The sequence below is a fragment of the Plasmodium brasilianum genome, chromosome 7 (assembly GCF_023973825.1).
Source record: "Plasmodium brasilianum strain Bolivian I chromosome 7, whole genome shotgun sequence".
Classification (NCBI taxonomy): domain Eukaryota; phylum Apicomplexa; class Aconoidasida; order Haemosporida; family Plasmodiidae; genus Plasmodium; species Plasmodium brasilianum.
The window spans coordinates 2319613-2338718 of record NC_090120.1 but is presented as its reverse complement, the minus strand read 5'-3'; the positions used below and the strand labels follow the sequence as shown (position 1 = coordinate 2338718).

General features: G+C 19.1%; 4 protein-coding genes across 4 annotated transcripts; all 4 read right to left on the bottom strand.

The window, feature by feature from the left end:
- Window positions 1-841: 841 nt before the first annotated feature.
- Window positions 842-1714, bottom strand: MKS88_002198 (uncharacterized protein; the record flags this gene model as incomplete). The annotated part of the gene is made up of 2 exons (XM_067215190.1): window positions 842-1516; window positions 1628-1714. 2 exons carry the CDS (start codon window positions 1712-1714, stop codon window positions 842-844), a joined length of 762 nt encoding a protein of 253 aa, XP_067074492.1.
- A 2707-nt stretch (window positions 1715-4421) lies between these two features.
- Window positions 4422-5050, bottom strand: MKS88_002197 (uncharacterized protein; the record flags this gene model as incomplete). Its single annotated transcript, XM_067215189.1, has 2 exons — window positions 4422-4670; window positions 4844-5050. 2 exons carry the CDS (start codon window positions 5048-5050, stop codon window positions 4422-4424), a joined length of 456 nt encoding a protein of 151 aa, XP_067074491.1.
- An 8953-nt stretch (window positions 5051-14003) lies between these two features.
- MKS88_002196 (uncharacterized protein) lies at window positions 14004-14904 on the bottom strand (the record flags this gene model as incomplete). The annotated part of the gene is made up of 2 exons (XM_067215187.1): window positions 14004-14687; window positions 14818-14904. 2 exons carry the CDS (start codon window positions 14902-14904, stop codon window positions 14004-14006), a joined length of 771 nt encoding a protein of 256 aa, XP_067074490.1.
- Window positions 14905-17624: 2720 nt separating this feature from the next.
- MKS88_002195 (uncharacterized protein) lies at window positions 17625-18613 on the bottom strand (the record flags this gene model as incomplete). Its single annotated transcript, XM_067215186.1, has 3 exons — window positions 17625-17720; window positions 17809-18402; window positions 18527-18613. 3 exons carry the CDS (start codon window positions 18611-18613, stop codon window positions 17625-17627), a joined length of 777 nt encoding a protein of 258 aa, XP_067074489.1.
- Window positions 18614-19106: the final 493 nt, after the last annotated feature.

Sequence of the window (19106 nt, the reverse complement as noted above, 5' to 3'; positions counted from 1 at the left end):
TTTAAAGTATATTTTATAATTGTTAAAAAAGAATTAACTGTATATTTATTAATATACCAAATACAGCAAATTAAAGTAAAATAGAAGAGGGAATAGAATTATAATAATAACCATAAATCGTAAATTAAGAACTCTAATAAAAAGAATAATATTTTATTATATATTCATAATTCTAAATTCACAGTATTAAAAAAAAAAACAAATTTTTTTAAAAATGTATTAAGTTTTGAACATATTTTATAGTATATTTTCAAAAAAAAAATATTTACATAATATATATTACAATCTTTTCTAAGTAAAATGTATATATTTCAATATAATGTAATTGCCTTTCCTCATTTAACTAAATAAAAATAAGACAATTTAATTGTTAATTTAAATCTAATAATACAATATTTATCTACCCCAACTATCAATCATTTTAGCATATAACTAGACATAAGTTATATAGCACCAATATTTAGTTCGAATATTAGTTACCCGAGTTCCATAAAATAATATGAATTGTGCTATTATGGAATCACTTTGAACCACAAACATATATTCTCGTAGAAATATGTGTAAATGAACAAATGTATATATTATTTCAAATGATTTTATTAACACATATATAATACTTTAAAATACAATTGGAAATGGTAGAAATATTTAGTATCACATATAAACGAAGAATATAACTTTTTACTGTTATATATCAAAAAGATCAGCTATATATACATTTTTTTATAATACTAAAGTAATTATAGATATATTTAATAAGGGTATATCTCTATACAGATTATAGATATTGAATTATATTAATAACTTTTTTACAGAAAAAATCATTTTCCTTATAATTCATTTAATCGGTCATCAACTTAATTTTTTTATATTTTTCATTATTTATTAATATCTTAGAAATCGATATTATAATTGTTACTGCTAATAAAATAATAACTATAGCAAAGGATAATGGATAAAAATATTTCTCTGGTAAATATATTTTACCTAGATAATTTTTTATATAAGTCAAAAATTGTTCAAAAGGATCTGTAGTTCCAAGAATTTTCGACGTTCCTAGTACTTTTAATATAGGGAATCCTATTCCCAACAAAAAAAAAAGTAAAAACAGGGCAAGTCCAAATCCGTAACTTCTAAATTTTATTTTTTTCTCTGTTATATTACTAATTCTTCTATTTTTTTCAACTAAATCATCATAATCTTTCTTTTTCATCCATTTCTTCTCAAAATGAAAATGTTTTCCATCAAACATTGCATTATTATAATCTATAACTTCTGTATAATATTGCGCTTTATTTAATGAACTTCTATTTGATTTTTGATTTCTTCCTTTTGCCACTTTATCACTATTAGATATATGTTTTTGTCCATTTGCAACACTATTTTGATACTTTTCTTTTAACCATGCATTATTTAAATCCTTAAGCTGTTCATATTTTGCTAATAATCGATAGTTCTTTGTATAAAATTTTTCACCAATGTGCCAGTTCTCATGTGAGGATTTCTTAGCAATACACTAAAAAAACGATGGAAATAATTTGTTTTTTAATAAAATAAACTACATAATAGTAAGAAAATCATTAAAAATAAGTACAAATAATGCAAAAATTCTTATATAAGGATATACCTCAAATTTGTTAAAATGACATATCAAAGTTAAAAAGACATACTCAGCAATTTTTATGATAACAAGTAAGTTTATTTTTTGTTCCATCATTTAAAATTTTAATATTTTAATATATTTAAATAAGGAAAAATATTAAATAATATTCTTCGAATAAGGGATCCTATATTTAATTAATTTTTTTTTTTTTTTGTTGCTTTGTAAATAAATAGAAATATATATACAATTAAATATATTTTACGCCTTATATACAGTAAAATAACTTCGAATGTGATTTATATAATTTTTGTATTAATTATGTTTTTAAAAAAATGATTTTCACAAAAATAAAATAATTTAATATTTCTCATAAATATTCAAAATATATAATTCAATTATTTAATGTAGAGAACTAATTAAGTAATTTTTTTAATAATTATTTTCTAAATAAAATAGAAAAAAAAATATACATGAATTGAGAATATTTTGAAATATTAATATTACATGTAATATAGGACGTAGAGAGTGCAGGAAATACAATGTACTATATATTAATACATTAAGATCAAATAATAGGAATGTTATACTACTAATAATTCTAAATATACAAACTTATTTTATAAGAACTCATTCTTATTCTTAAAAAGTGCTAATTATTTTAACAGTATACTTATAGTATACATATATTAAAGATATAACATTTTGTGTTATTTCTGTCATAGAAGATGCATTAATCACTAAGCAAGCACAATATACTATAGTCCATAATATATTAAAAAATAAAAAAAATAAATTAATATGCTATTGCGAAATTTATGGAAAAATTTATATTTTTAATGTTAAATGAAATATTATAATATATTATTTTGTTTTTCTTATGTAGAATAATTTTTCAAAAATTTAATTTTTAAATATGCTTGAATAACACCATTATTTTTAAGCAAAAAGCTTTGCATACATTTATTTAATTTCTTTCATATTTTTTTGAATTAATTATGCATATTCAGAAGTGTTAATATAAAAAACTAAAATAACATATTGTAAAAATCTAATTATTCTATATGTCTATACATATTTATATATTTTATTTTGAATAAAATATTTTAAAAAATTATGATGCAATTTAATATTGAATAAATATATATATATAATTATTATTAAAATGATTAATAACAGTATTTCCAATTTAAAAATGTAATATGCTTTTACATTTTAGTGTCTTTTTTTCTAGGTCATACATATATTTTAAGAAAAACAAAAGCATGCATGAACTATTTCTTTAAATAAGCAATACATTGAGACGTTTACTCATTTATGACATCTTAAACAATTATAAATACTACGTTTTAATTTTCATTCAAATACATAAAAAGTCAAGTTTAATAAATGTAATTGTTTTCTGAAAATTACAAGCAAAACTTTCACATACGAAACATTATACAAGATTCTTATATAATTAAGCCTTGAAAAAAAAATTAGAATAATTTTTTATACGGATAAACCTAAAATTTACCTAACAGGTATAAACATTTTTATTAATTTATTAATAAATATAAAAAAACAAATTAGTTTCCCCAACTTTTTTTTACTTAATAAACGTAATAAATGTGAAAGTATTAGGCAATGTTACTATAAACTATTATATATCTATACATTCTTAACACAATATTAACACGCTAACTAATACATTTATAAATGACCATAAAAAATAGCATAATTATATAAAGAAATACCAATGCGTCATAAAGTGGCTGTGAAAAATATATATATATTTTCATTACTCCTAAACATAATATAACTTTCTACATATATATATATATGATTAAAATTTTACTAACATTATAAGGGAAAATAAATAATTCGCACATAAAATATATTAATATATAATTATATTTAATCCATTATATTAATAATTTAATAATATAAAAATATGAATAGTTTATTTATTTATAATATTTCCATAGTGTATATATTTAATATATTTGCGAAAAATGGAACTAACAACAAATTATGTATAATAATTAAATTATATATGATTTCAAGAATTAACGTAATTCAAAATCCATAGAATTTATAAGTTATTAAACAACTGTATATATACATTTTTATTTATGGTAATATTTTTTGTATATTTATAACTTTAAATTATATCATGCAAAATAAATTAAAAGTATATTAAAAGAATTTTTACATTAAATGCACTTGATAACGTATTTCTTATATAACATATATTATAGAATAAACATTAAGGTTTTCTTTTAAAAATATATATATATATATATATAAGTACAATATTTTATATTCTGTCTCTTACATTAAATACAGAGAAATACATATTTATTATTTTGCTAAAACTAATAATACTTTTTCTTAATAACCCAAAAAAAATAATAATGTTAAACTGTAAAAAAATACATATAATGAAAACTAACATTTATAGGTTCAAATATAAACAAGCATACTTCTATAAAATTATATGAATAGTGTTATTGTATATTCATTTAATACATATATATATATAGTTTATATCTAGTTCTACTTAAATACAAAAATGTATAAGTATAACCACCATATGCAATTAAGAAGAAACCATTCATTATAATACAAATTAAAAAATATTAAAACATTCATAATGTCAAAATATATAGAAAGATATATATTTTTACTGTAGGTTATCCCCAATTAATGTATTTGTATGCTCATTAACAAATAAATAAGAAATTATATATATCCTTTATAAGTACATAAGTAAAGATATTACAATTATTTCTTTCATTTAAAGACTTTGAAGTTTGAAAAATATTTCTTATAACAAATTTTACATTTTCCTAAATTTAACTTCATATTTTTTAACTTTTTTACGGTAATAGATAATTCCTGATATTATACTGATACCCAGTATAGATAAAAGTACGCCATATATTAGAAAATCAAAAAAAGTTGCTATATAATAGACGTTAGCATCATTACCTGAACCTACTGTATACTTGAAAAATGAACTTACATTGTTCTTTAAATAACTGTGATAACTCGTAAGATCTACCCAACTTAATGAAAAACTTAATAACTTATACAATCCTCTTGTAAGGCCAGAGTTACAAAAAAAATCTTATATGAGCGATACTTATAACAACAGGAACTATATTATGCGTAGAGGAAAGCGCAATCTGTATTTTTTAAGCATTATTTTTTTGTACAACTTATCATTAATCATCCTGTAGCTTTAAAAAAAATTCTCACAATCAAGTTCCCTGAATATTTTTTTGTTTCAAATATACAAGATTTATTTTTCAAATCTTTTTTGTGGTTTCTTGTGTTCCTTGGTGAAATTCCATTTGATTGCTTCAACATTTTTTTCACCCCTTCCTCATTATTATATACTTCTTTTTTGTTGGTTAAACCAATATTTAGTACATATTCTCTTGTACTTATAACATTTGAATCCATAGTATGTTTGTATTTTCCTAGTAATCAATAATTTGTTTTTTGTACCTTTTTCCGAATCCTGCAGTACTTATCCAATGATATGTCAAACATGCTCTAAGAAAGATATGTATATGTTTATTATTTAATAGTATATATAAGATAAAGAAAAAAAAAAAAATTATTATTAAACAAAAACACCAAAAAACCTTAGTATTTCAAATAACCTTAAATAATATTATCATAATACGTCATTGTAAAAGTTATATACCCAATATAAAAATTTAAACGTAGAAATTTTTATAAAGAAGCACAACATAGTTTTTTGTTCCAGCATATGGATTTTTAAAATTCTGATATATTCAGAAATAGTAATATTGGTAATAAGATATTATACATTCAATGATAAAGCATACTTCTAATATACATTTAGTTTCTTTTTAATATTTTAACACAGAACATTAAATATATAAACATACCTAACGTACATTTCATAATGTCGACTAAAACAGAATATCGTTAAATATATATTATAAATTTTTAATATTTACCTTATATATAATAAAATAACTTTCACAGAAGTATCACCATTTTAATTCATATATAAATATTCAAAATACACAAGTTATTTTTTTATGATAGTAGATTAATTAAATTGTTTTTTTATAAAAACTTTTCAAGGTAAAAAAGAATTTATGAAGTATTACTATTTCTAAATGTTCAATTAATTTACAGCATAAAACGATAAAATACAAATATATTTTGATATTTTACATATTAAAAGAATAAGTTATAATTACATATGTTTTCATGTTATTAACTCTAATTTCTAAGACAATACATTTTGAAAAAACTTAATGCTAAAAACTACTAAGTATTATAACTATAATATAATTCTAATAATATATGGAATAATCAATAATTTGTACAATATTTTTTGTTTTATAAAATATAACACATTCCAAAATTATCTGTAAATAGATAAATTATGTTATAGTTCTAAATATATATAAATAGTTTAATTTATAAGAAACTGTTCATTCTATAATAAAATATATAATTTATAAGTAAATAAGAACATTACCATTACTTTATCATATTTTGAAAAATTTTAATTTTTAGTTAAATTTAATTCGTGCCTTTATTTCTAAATTCAAATTTTTTAAGTTAATCTCCATAAAGTTTTTTTACCTAGATAAATATATTTGAAGAAATATTAATATATAAAAAAAATAAATGAAAAGGACACAATAAAATTAGCAAGTGCATGTTTCATAGAATTGCCATATTTTTAGAATATTCCAAATAATACAAATTTACCTATAATATTAATATACAGGTTATTTTATGTAAATTAGAAATAAGGAAGTGTAACTATGATATTGATATATATATTATTTTGTAATGTTTCTATTGACGATTTTAGGACTAATATACTAGTTTTTGATTACACTTTTACAAATACATTTTGTCGGAAAAATTGTTTTACAGATGCAGACTAAACAGTGAATACAAATATGTAAAAAATCTTTTTTACAATAATATCTATACCAATAAAAATTATATTTTGAATAATTTCTACTTCATATATGATGTAAAACATAGAATTATAATTAAAAAATTATTATATACAAAAAAAATAACTTTTAAAATGCTAAATAAAATCTTATTTTATTTTAATATTCTTTTAAAGAAATTTTATTTTACTATTAACAAAACTATGCAATTAATTGCGAAGAGGAATGAATTAAATTTGAATACTACGTTATGGGTCAAACAAACAAAAAAAAAATAATAATATAACAATTCATTAAATATATTTATAATCTCTCATTATTTAAAAAATGAGTTACATTCGTTGTTGAATTAAAAATAATAATTCATTTTCTTAATATCCTGTAGAAATAATATTATACCAAAATATGATAAAAATATTAAAACATCATTTTTAACAGTTAAAATGTAAATTAACAAAACAATACTGTAAGAAAATATTTATTATGATGTTATATATTAGATTCAATGTACATATATATATCTTTCATTAAAATCTTCATTATTACAAAAATATATACACTGATCCATAATATTTGACTCGTATGAAGGAATACATTAAATTATAAATTAAAAAACCTACATTCATTTCCCGCAAAAAATGAAAACAACTTTTTTTGCATTTATGCTAGAATATGACTAAGAATATATATGGAAATTTATTAAATGTAAGCAGGTATTCTCATATTTATTAATAATTTCATTAAATATATTACAATTAGTACAGGACATTAAAGGCATCTTTACAAAAATAAACACATTCCTTATTATTCATTGGACACTTCCAAGAAATTTATTTTTATATTGTTTATAACCTTTTTATAATAATAAAGAATTGATAATATAAGTAAAACATATATTATGAAGAAAGATATACCATACATTAAAATACTAGATACTTTATATATTCTACAGAAATTCTCTAAACTTATAGGGAACAATGAAGCCACATACCCTCCTATAGAGGGAGTATAAATTTATTCAAGATTTTCTTATTCCATATTTACATATAACATACATAACGTTTCTAATAAACCATTCTTGTATTCAAAACAACTAAATGACAAATCTTATATAGGTATAAATAATACCAACAATAACAATAATAAAAATAAACGGATTCATAATCCATACTTTCTAGATTATAATTTTTGGTATACCTTATTTTTAATTAACATCATTGTCTTAAAAAAAGTGCTAATATTAAATCCATTCATTATTTTTTTTCATAATAAATACAAGTCATACGTAACATAATACATTTATATATCATAAGTTGCTTAATTAATTACTCCATAATTAATGTTCTTTTACGTAATTGTTGGTTTTTCTTTTCGTTCCTTTTTTCGTTATTAAATGTTAAAAAATTTTCTTTTTTTTTTTTTATAATACATGATATCCTTTTTATTATTCATTTGACGTTTGAATACATATCCTTCTTACAGTTTCCTAATGAACGATATATTCTTATATCTAAATATCTTTTAAGACCATAATTTTCATTCAATAATTTGTTAAAACAGCTCTAAAATAACAAAAAAAATTAAAATACTTCTTATTTAAATGTATAAATATACTCATTCTAGAAAAGCTAATAAGAATTAAAAATAAAAATATTAATAATACAGATATCATCAAAAAATATTATTTTAACATGGCATTTTAAGAATTATGTATCTAAACTAAGTGCAAACGTAGAAATTCTGATAATAAAGATAAACTTAAACTTATTTTCCAAGTTATACATATATAATACTGTAATATTATTAAAAAAAAGTATTAACATTAACATTAACATATAAACATTCAAGAATAAAATACTACTTTTTTTATATTTTTTAATTTTATTTCTTAAAATCAAAAAAAAAAAAAAATATATATATATAATTACAACATAGACAAAAAATAAAAATATAGAAAAAAAGGTGCTATAAAAATTTTTAAATAATATTATTTATAATAAATTATGTTGAAGTAAAATAGTACATTTCATTTCATTTATGTATATTCACAACTGTAATTTAATTATAAATTAGTGTAAATAAAAAGCTTTTTTTTATGTTTTTAATATTTGAAAAACTTACATATATTTACAGTATAGAAAATATGGAAAACATATATATTTTACTGCTCTACTCATTGTTATAATTCTTACTAATTTTATGTTTTTTTACTAATTATTCTAGTTTTATAAATATTGTATTTTGAAGATCCTAGTTATTATTTATAAAAAAATGTTGCTTTTATAGCAATGAAAAAAAAGTATTAACAAATTAAAAAAATATATATTTCGTGAAATGTTCCATGTTTTACTAATTATATCATATCCTTTCTGTTAATATCTATAATATATTTAAAAATTCTACTATTTAAATTAACGCGTACTCTATGAAAAATTATATATATTAAAGGTAAATGTAGAGTGATTTTTTAATTAATTCTTATGCTTTTAGAAAAAAATGACTTTCATTTAATTTCAATTTATAGAATTATTTCTAAATGAACAGTCCTTTAACTAAACTATGAAATTTTTTTTTTTTGCCTTTATTAATTAAAATATGTATCCTTTTTTTTGTACTATTTTCTTCTGTACGTTTTTTTTGATTATTTTCATCTGTATTTGTCTATGATATATATTTCTTTATTTCCCTCATGGAATTTACATTGGTATTTCTTTTTTATTTTAAATAATTTTATATAAAATTTCTACATTAATTCTTCTTAATGACCAATGTTTTTTGAAATAGTGATCTTGCTAGAAAAGATTGCTTAACTTTATATTATAGACTTTCTTAATTTTAATATATTTAATACCATTGTTCTACAATTTCCTCTACATCATCCAAATGTTTTAAATTTTCATAGGAATAATTTAATCTGCTCAATTTTTTATTTGATTAATTTAAGTATTTTTCTTTGTTTCTTATGTGTTGTTCTTTCATACATTCTTTTAATACCTTTATATATATCAGTAAAAACACTTTCTCTATGAGAATTACCTTTTTACTCATATATAATTCATTGAAATTTTCTTTATTATCTAAAATCTCTATAACTGTCATTAACATATATTCTTCATATATACTATATATATAATTCACTCTCACATTCCTTAATAAATCCTTTAATATATACTTCTTCAAAAATTTTTTCTATCTCAAGTACTACTTTCATTAGTTCTTATTTCCATATAAATTTTTAATTCCTAATAAAGAATATTTAACAGTGGAAATTACTGTACTAATTATTCTTTTATCATCTTCTATATATTAACTTAATTCATATATCAATTTAATCATTTTGTTATTAAACCAATTATCCCTTCTTCTTTTACATAATATATGACTATAATATTATGTATGTTTATTCCATATTTCCATTTTCCTTTTTTATAAAATAATATAGCATAAATCATTTTATTATTTAAATTCTTATTTTATAGTGCATTTCCATTTGATTTTTTTTTTTCCTATTTTAAAAACCCTCCTGCGCATATTTCTGATAAATATCCTCTATTTATCATCCGCTCATAAATTTTTCATTGTTATAGGAATTCCTTCTCTCTATATATAATAGTATTCTTCATATTTATTATTTTTTTTTTCGAAAATATATTTCTGTTTTAATATATATATATATATTTTCTATTTCATATTTACCCTTCTCACAATAAGATCATGATAAACATTTTTATACATTTCAAGATTCCCTAAATTATAATCTCAGGAATTATTAATTGCATAGAAAGCTTCATTTTTTTTTTTTTTTTTGTATTTTTCAGAAACAATATATACCCATTATTACAGTCTATCCTTCAATTCCTTCCTTTTGCAGATTTTCTTATGGATGTGCCTTCTTATACATCTTTTTATGTTCTATATATTTTTCCCAATTATACATTTTTTTTACTTTAGATAAAATCACATCTTTAAACTAAATTAATAATTCTTCACCATAATTATATCTAAACAAAGTGTTCATCATGTACTCAAAAGTTTCTTCAAGTTTATACATTAATATTTCTTGTTTTCTCTATAATTAATATGTTTTTTATATCTCCATCATAGAATCTAAAGAATATAAATATTTATTGGTATATTCTATACCTCTCATATTTTTTATTTTTTAATGTAAAAGACATTTTTCTTTCTCGTATATTCCATTTTTATACTTTCTTCTAATGTCATTATATACATCACTGTACATACTTCTGTTATTATTTGACTTTTGCGATTACAGAATTCTTCGAAATTTCATTTATTCACTAAAATCCATATAATTTTCATTAACATATTTTATTCATCTTTGTTACTATGTATATTTTTATCTGATATACATTATTCAATCCTTTAAACCATACTCCATAAAAATACAGTTGTATCGAATGTACAACATACATCATCCACTTTTTCGATACATATTTCTACATTTCTTGCATAGAATATAAAACAAATGAATTTATAAATGCCAACATTTATTCATCTTCTTCTTTATTTATATAATGCCCTAGTTCATCTTTCCATTAAATTTTTATAACATAAAACTGCGCCTTTTTTTTTGATCTTACTCATTATATCCCTATACTTATACATTTATTCAAAATTTTATTTTGTCTTTAATTTATATATATACGTAGTATAACGCGTTTTCCAAATTTAAAAAAAAATTCATTTTCTACAGCTCTTTCACCAGATATTTGTTCTTTAATAAACATCTCTATTCATATTTCTAGAAAATATTGCATATTCAAATCTAACTCATCATATTTTCATAGATTTAGAACTTTAATATTTGAACCTGTGATAATTTTAATCTTGTTTTTGTTTTTTTAAATACCATTTATATGTATTTCCAATTACATAAATATTTAAACCCGAAAAAGTGCATCGATAAAAAAACAAGGTACAAAAATTATTTGAGAGTACTATTAATAATAAAATTAATGTATTTTAGTTTATGCTTAATTTACATTTAATAATTCAGTTAAGGAATATTAGTAGTATGTTCTATGTTAATGCAATAAAATAAAAATATGAAATCATTATAATACTTGATGTTTAATAATATTTAAAGAGTAGGTATATGTATACATATGAGACGAATCATTTAATTAAATATTATTAGTGTGTCATTTATTTATATATAAATTTTAATATATCTTATAAATACTTTTCTTGAAGAAAGGTTTATTATCAGGAAAAACCAAAAAAAATAAAATTTTACCAATTTATTAACAATATGTATATATCATATTCGAATCATACTGTTATTAGATTTTTATTTAGAAAGGAATCAGATATAAATTATTAACTTTAAATCAGTACTATCTAATAACTAGTACATTATAAAGGAAGCTTTATATTATTTTAATTTTATTGTTAGTAGTATACGAAATTATATGTTATTTTAATATTTTTTCTTTATATATACAAAATGACATTAAGTTAAAGGCATTAATATACGTTTTTTATTTTTATATAATCACTAATATTAATATAAATGTATACTCAGCAATGAGTAAATTACATTTTGTTTAGAAAGAATAACTTAAAATAGATAAATGTGTTTTTAATATGAATGTAATTTGTATAGTATATATTTAAAAATATACATTAAGCCTTGAATTTTGTTTTCTACATATCTCATAAATCTTATATTTTCTACTATATAAACGAAAAGGATATAAGAATACAAGAAAAAATGCCTTAAATAAAAAAAATAATAATGTTATTATGTTAATATTTATTCTGATAAAATGAATAAAAGTTCCGATACCCCTTGCGTTATCATATTAAAATGAAAGAAAAGAGCAATTATAATGATTTTTATATGTTAATAATTTAGCGTATACAAAAAAAGACAAAATAAAAAAAAGAAACTTTTTGAAGAATACATAATATAAATTATATATACATAAAATTAAGGATAAAATTTATACATAATTATACTAAAATAATTATTAAAACATATAATGGTGCCTATGTCAATTGACGATGAACAAAAACAATTGGGGTTTTCTTATTCGAAGAGATTCTACAGTTATGTACAAAGTGGAAACTGAATTAGTAATAAATGCATTAGAACAATATTAATTATTAAAAATATTAAAATACTAATTTAGCAATAATTCTGAATAAATAACTAATATATTTTTATAATTGAAAAAACAAATGTTATAGTTATTAATTTACTTAAACTTTGCAATTGAGGAGATAATATGTTCAAAAAATATTTTTTTGCGTAAAAGTAAAAATTTTTCTTCTTCCAGGAACAAAGATCTGTATATTTATTATTTATTCATAATATTGGGTTTTTTATTTATAAATTTTTTTTTTGAGAAATATTAATTTCCAAATATTCTAAATATTAACTTCGTACCAATTATAGATATAAAAAGAAATTAGATTATACCGAATAAATTTTATGGGATCAATAAATAGTATTCAGCAAACAGAATAAAAAATTTTACATAAGTTCTATAAATATATAATTAAATATAATTAATCCATTTAATGTTTTAGGAATTTAAAAAATATATAAAATATATATTTTTTCTACGTATAAATTTTCAATAAATATATATTTATGTATATTTTACAGAAAAATTTAACTCAATAGTTAAATACAATAATAAAAAGATAAACAAATTTAACTATTCATTAAATAGTATGTATTTAAAATACACCAGATAATGAACAATTATGTATATATAATATATAATAAAAAATGTCATTACATTACATATATATAATTTCACTTTTATACGATACAGATAACACTGATATTAAATTAGGATCTTTTTTAAAGAAACATGTTTTGTTAAATTCTTCTCATAAAAAATATTTTATTGAATAAATATCAAAATTCTTCTTTAACTAAGAAAATATTTATATGTATATAATTATCGATTCAAAATAATACATTCATTTCTTTTATTAAATGCAAAACAAGACACTTATTTTTAATTTAATGATAATAACACACTTTCCTAATAAGATTAAAAAAAAGAATCTTCGTGTACAATGTATAAAACAAAAGAAAGCATTTTTGGTACAAATATAAAATGTCACAACTACAAAAAAGAACATGTATGGTTCAAATCTATATTTACCTTAATATTCCAACATATATCCTTCATAGAAAGCTATTTAAATATATAAACATATATATTATTCTACGTATACTTAAGCTTAATAATGCAACAAAATACAATTGGAAAATATTAACACATTGAAATTCACAAAAAAACAACAAAAAAGAATTCTTTTTTTACTGTTGTTCATTGCAAATAACAGATATACATACTTGAATTTATAACAGTGTAGCAATTATAAATATGTTTCTTAAATGTTTGTTACTAATAGTATTACTGATATTACTTCATGTTAATATATTTCTTACAAAAAATTTTATATTTTTATTATTAATTTAACTCAGTCATTAACTTAATTTTTTTATATTTTTCATTATTTCTTAAGATTTTATAGAACGCTACAATAACCATTACGGCTAATATAAACATAAGTATGCAAAAAAATATTATATATGTATAGCCTCCTAATATTCCATTTAAATTCTCTAAAGCTGAATCTAAAGTTTTCCAAAATTCTTCATTTTTGATCGAATTCCATAATGTATCCAAATATTTTACTCTTGAGGATATGGATATTCCTACTCCCAAAATGAAGAAAATTAAAAATATAACAACTCCAAATCCGTAACTTCTAAATTTTATTTTTTTTAAAGCTATATCATGAATTCTCCTGTTTTTCTCAATAAAACGATCGTATTCGTTTTTTTTTATCCATTTTTTTTCAAAATGGAAATGCTTTCCATCAAACATTCCATTATTATAATCGAAAACTTCTGTATAGTATTCTGCCTTATTTAATGAAAATCTCCTTGACTGTTTCTTTTTTCCATTGGATTCTTTTTCATTATTATATATATTCCTTCGTATATTTGCTCCTTTATTTTGAAAGTTTTCTTTTAAATATATGTCATTTGAATCATAATAATGTTTACATCTTGCTAATGATCGATAACTGGCGCTATGAAATTTTCTACCATTATTGGAGTTCTCATCCATAATACTTTTAAAAATATTCTAAAGTAAAACAATAAATAACGTATTTAGTATTTAAAAGATTAAATAATTAATGCTACGAAAAATTAATAAAAATTTAAAAAACATATAATACAAATAAATCAAATATCCTACAATAATATTATCATACCACATTATGGTTAAAATAACATATCCATGTTATACAGATAAACGAAGAAATTCCAATAAATAAAAATAACTTAATTTTGTGATCCATGATATATATCCTTAATATTTTAATATAGTAAGTATAGAAACTCTTAATAATAATATAATATACATTTAGTTATAACAGATATACATATATTTTTAAAATTTGATGATATAATATATTCGTAAAAAACTAATAAAATGTTTATAACTAAAAGAACGTTTATAACATATACAAAAAAAAGTAAATATAAAAGTATATCATATAATGTTTATAATAATATTATTTAAAAAAATAACAAATGTTTCATACAGTAAAATATTTTGAATTAATTCATAAATATTCACAACTTATGATTTAATTATTTAATGTACCAATTAAGTATTCTTTTCAATAACTCTTTGAACAATAAAATAGGAAAAAAAAAAAAAATAATAAATTTCTCAATATTTCCTAATGTTGAGTTTATATAGTATATAGAATACAGAGAACATATAAATATATACCTTTTTTTATAATAATACAATAAGTATAAATTATAAAGAAGTTATCTTACTAATAAAACTAAATATATATATGTTATATTGTATAAGAAACTCACATTTTACTCAAAAAATATATATTATTATGACAAGATAATAAAAATAATAATGTATTGAAGAAATAATATTTTTCTTTATGTTAATCATTATATATGATTTAGGTAATAACTAAGAACGCATGGCCCCTTTTAGTCTATAATATATTTAAAAAATTGAATAGATACGCTACTACTTGATATATTAAGGAATATATATTTTAAAGATAAATGGATGATTCCTTATTTATATAGCATAATTTTTTGTACTTATAATATTTAGTAAAGCTCTATTCAAATCATTATTTCTATGGGAAAAATATTCACCTTTATATACTTAAATTTTTTTATCTGTTTTTAATTTTTATATATATTTATATGAAACTTTAATATAGAGGGAAAATAAAGAAAAAAACATATTTTAAAAATATATTTTCTTCATATATTTATATATGTACATATTATTTTATTTGAATAAAATATTTTAACAAATTATAGAAATATTTAATACAAATATATATAAGCATAATCTTTTTACTAAAATACCTATTATAAATATTTTTAATATCATTATTCACAATTTTTCACATAAGCTTACCCCTCTCATGTACGACCTAATAATATTTTTACCAAAAAAAATAATTATGGTTTAGTTCATCGTTTAAACATTACATACTTAATCCTATGCATTTATGATAACTTAAATATATATTAATATTATATTACAATTTTCATTTGAATCTACAAAATATCATATTTAATTAATGAAATTTAATCAAGAAATTTACTTGTAAAATTGAACATGAGGAACCTTATTCATATTACATATTTAATTAAATATTGTACATAAAAATAGAGTTAAATTTTAAATACAGCTTATTAAAAATTATCTAATATATAAAAATAAATGTTACATATTTATAAATGATCGATTAAAATATAATATTTTTTTTTATTTTTAATTATTTATGTAATTCTTACTGTTAATATAATGATATTGCTAAAGGTTAATAAAGAAGATTATTACATTTATACATCTATAAAATAATATTAACTTTCTATTTAATATATTTTTAGATTAACTAAAAGAATAGAACATTTTTATAAATATTTATATACGTATAACTATGTTACATAAGAAAAAAATAAATTAATTTTCATAAATGTTAATGGAAATATTTATTTTTATAGATATATAATGGATTTTTTAAGTTTCATTATTAAGAAGAAACAAATTTTAAAAAGAAAACAAATTCAACATAATATATATTAATATATAATTATATTTAATTCATTTATTTAATCCTTTAAGGTTATAATAAATAATAAAAAAAATATATATATATATATATATATATATATAAATTATTTATAAATTTTCAACATATGTTTGATATATTATTTGAAAATTAGTTAACACAAGAATTAAGAATAATATTAAAATCATGAACTCTTTTAATTCTTTATTTAATTGTAAATAATTAATATACTAAAGATAGTAAACTGTTCTAAGTTATCCTTATTTATGAAGGACATTATTTAATTATATTCTTATAACTTATGTACGATGCAATATAAACTAAGGTTTTTTAGATTTATTTTTACAACTATTATATTTCATAAAATAATTCATATGTAATATTTTTTGTAAAATATATATTAAATATATTTGAAGTAAATAAATAAAATTGTATACCAATGAAACAAAATACAATCTTTTCTTAACATTATATACAAAATAAAAAATATTCATTTTTAATTTAAAACTAATAACAAATTTTCTTTAAATGCGCCAACAAATATTAATTATAAACTTGAACAAGTTGCAAAATGAAATATTTTACTTTTTATAATACAAATATATATTAGTACATGACTAGAGTAACGTTATTTGAATTATACTTCTACATGATAATATTAACCTACGTATATATATTTTTGATAAGAGTATATTGAAATTCTCACGTATATATAACTATATTTAGCTATAATACTTAATTATACTTAATAGCTAAAAAGACATACTGAAAAACGGTAAAATATTCAATTCTCAAAAAAACTGAGAATATATTTTTTTACAGTTGTATATCAAAAAGGCCATATACGTATATATAAGTAGAAGTACAAAATTTATTCTGTTATATAGATATCAATTATATCACTACAAGTAATAGTTTATATTTAAAAGTTAATTATAGTAAGAAACAAATTACCTACTTTTATTTGTATCTACTCCTGAATTTAAATTTTTCATATTTTTTGACTTTCTTATGATAGTTAACAACCCATAAAATAACTGTAACTCCTAATATAATGAAAGGTAGAAAATAAATTACAGTACCAAAAAAAGTAATAATAACTGTTGAATAATTTTTTTTTACACCATTTGTTACTTTTGTAAATTCACAAAAAGATTTAAAAGGCTCTACAGACAACGTTTTACTAAAAGGATCTGCCCATTTGTTTCTTTCCACATAGACAAAATCTAGTACCTTATACAACCCCTCTATAAACCCAAAACTTCCACACAAATCTAGAATCAACGATATTGATAAAAATAAGAACAATAATAATGGTAAAGATATTCGTAATGCTAATTTTTTACATATTATTTTTCTGTAAACTTTATCGCTAATTGTTCTGTTATTTTTGAGAAAATCCATGTAATCTAGTTCTTTGAATATTTTCTTTTCCAAAGGAGAACATTTTTGTGTTTCAAATACACAACATTTTTTTTTCATAGATAATTTATGGCATCCTGAAATATTTAGTGGATTTCCATAATATTCCTCCTTTTTTTCCGAAGCTTTCATGTCATTATTAAATTTATCTTTTTTTTTGTATATTCCATATATTGGTATATCTTCTTTTATGCATACATTATATGAATCCTTCTTCTCTTTATATTTTTCTAGTAATTGATCAGTTCTTGTGCACAATTTTCTACAATGATGGTATCTCTTAAATAAATGTTCGTCAACCATAATCTAAAAAAAAAAAATTTTAATATTAGTTATAGAATAAAATATATATTGGAGAAAAAACAGCAATGAAATATTAAAACACGAAAAATACAAATAATACAAATATCCCCAAATAATGTTATCTAACCATATAAATGTAAAAGTGACATATCCAACATAATAGAAAAAACGTAATAAATTTAATAAATAATAGTGTCATAATTCTTTGTTCCATGATATATATATTCAATAGTGTAATATGCTAAGCAGGAATATAATAAAAAATAATATAGTATCCAATTGAAAATAAGGGATTCTATTATTGTTTATTTAGTTTACTTTTTTATTATTTTTTATTTTTCAGCAAAACATTATAAAAATTACATGTATATTTTTTATTATAACAGAGTGAAAGAAAAATAACTTTAAAATAAACTATAAAATTTTATCTTAATATTATTTTAATATTATTTATAATGAATTAAGTATATTTAAAATAATATAAAATAAATTCATTATTATGTATTAAAAAAATATAAATTATTTTTTTAATAATGCAATTAAATCATTTTTTTATAGTTCTTTTCAATAAAAAATAAAAAAATATATATATGATTTCTTAATATTTCGAAAAATTGAATATGTAGAAAGTATAGAATGTAGAGAATGTAGTAATACAATGATCTGCATTTTAGGAAAATTATTACTCTTTTCAACGATGTATTCCT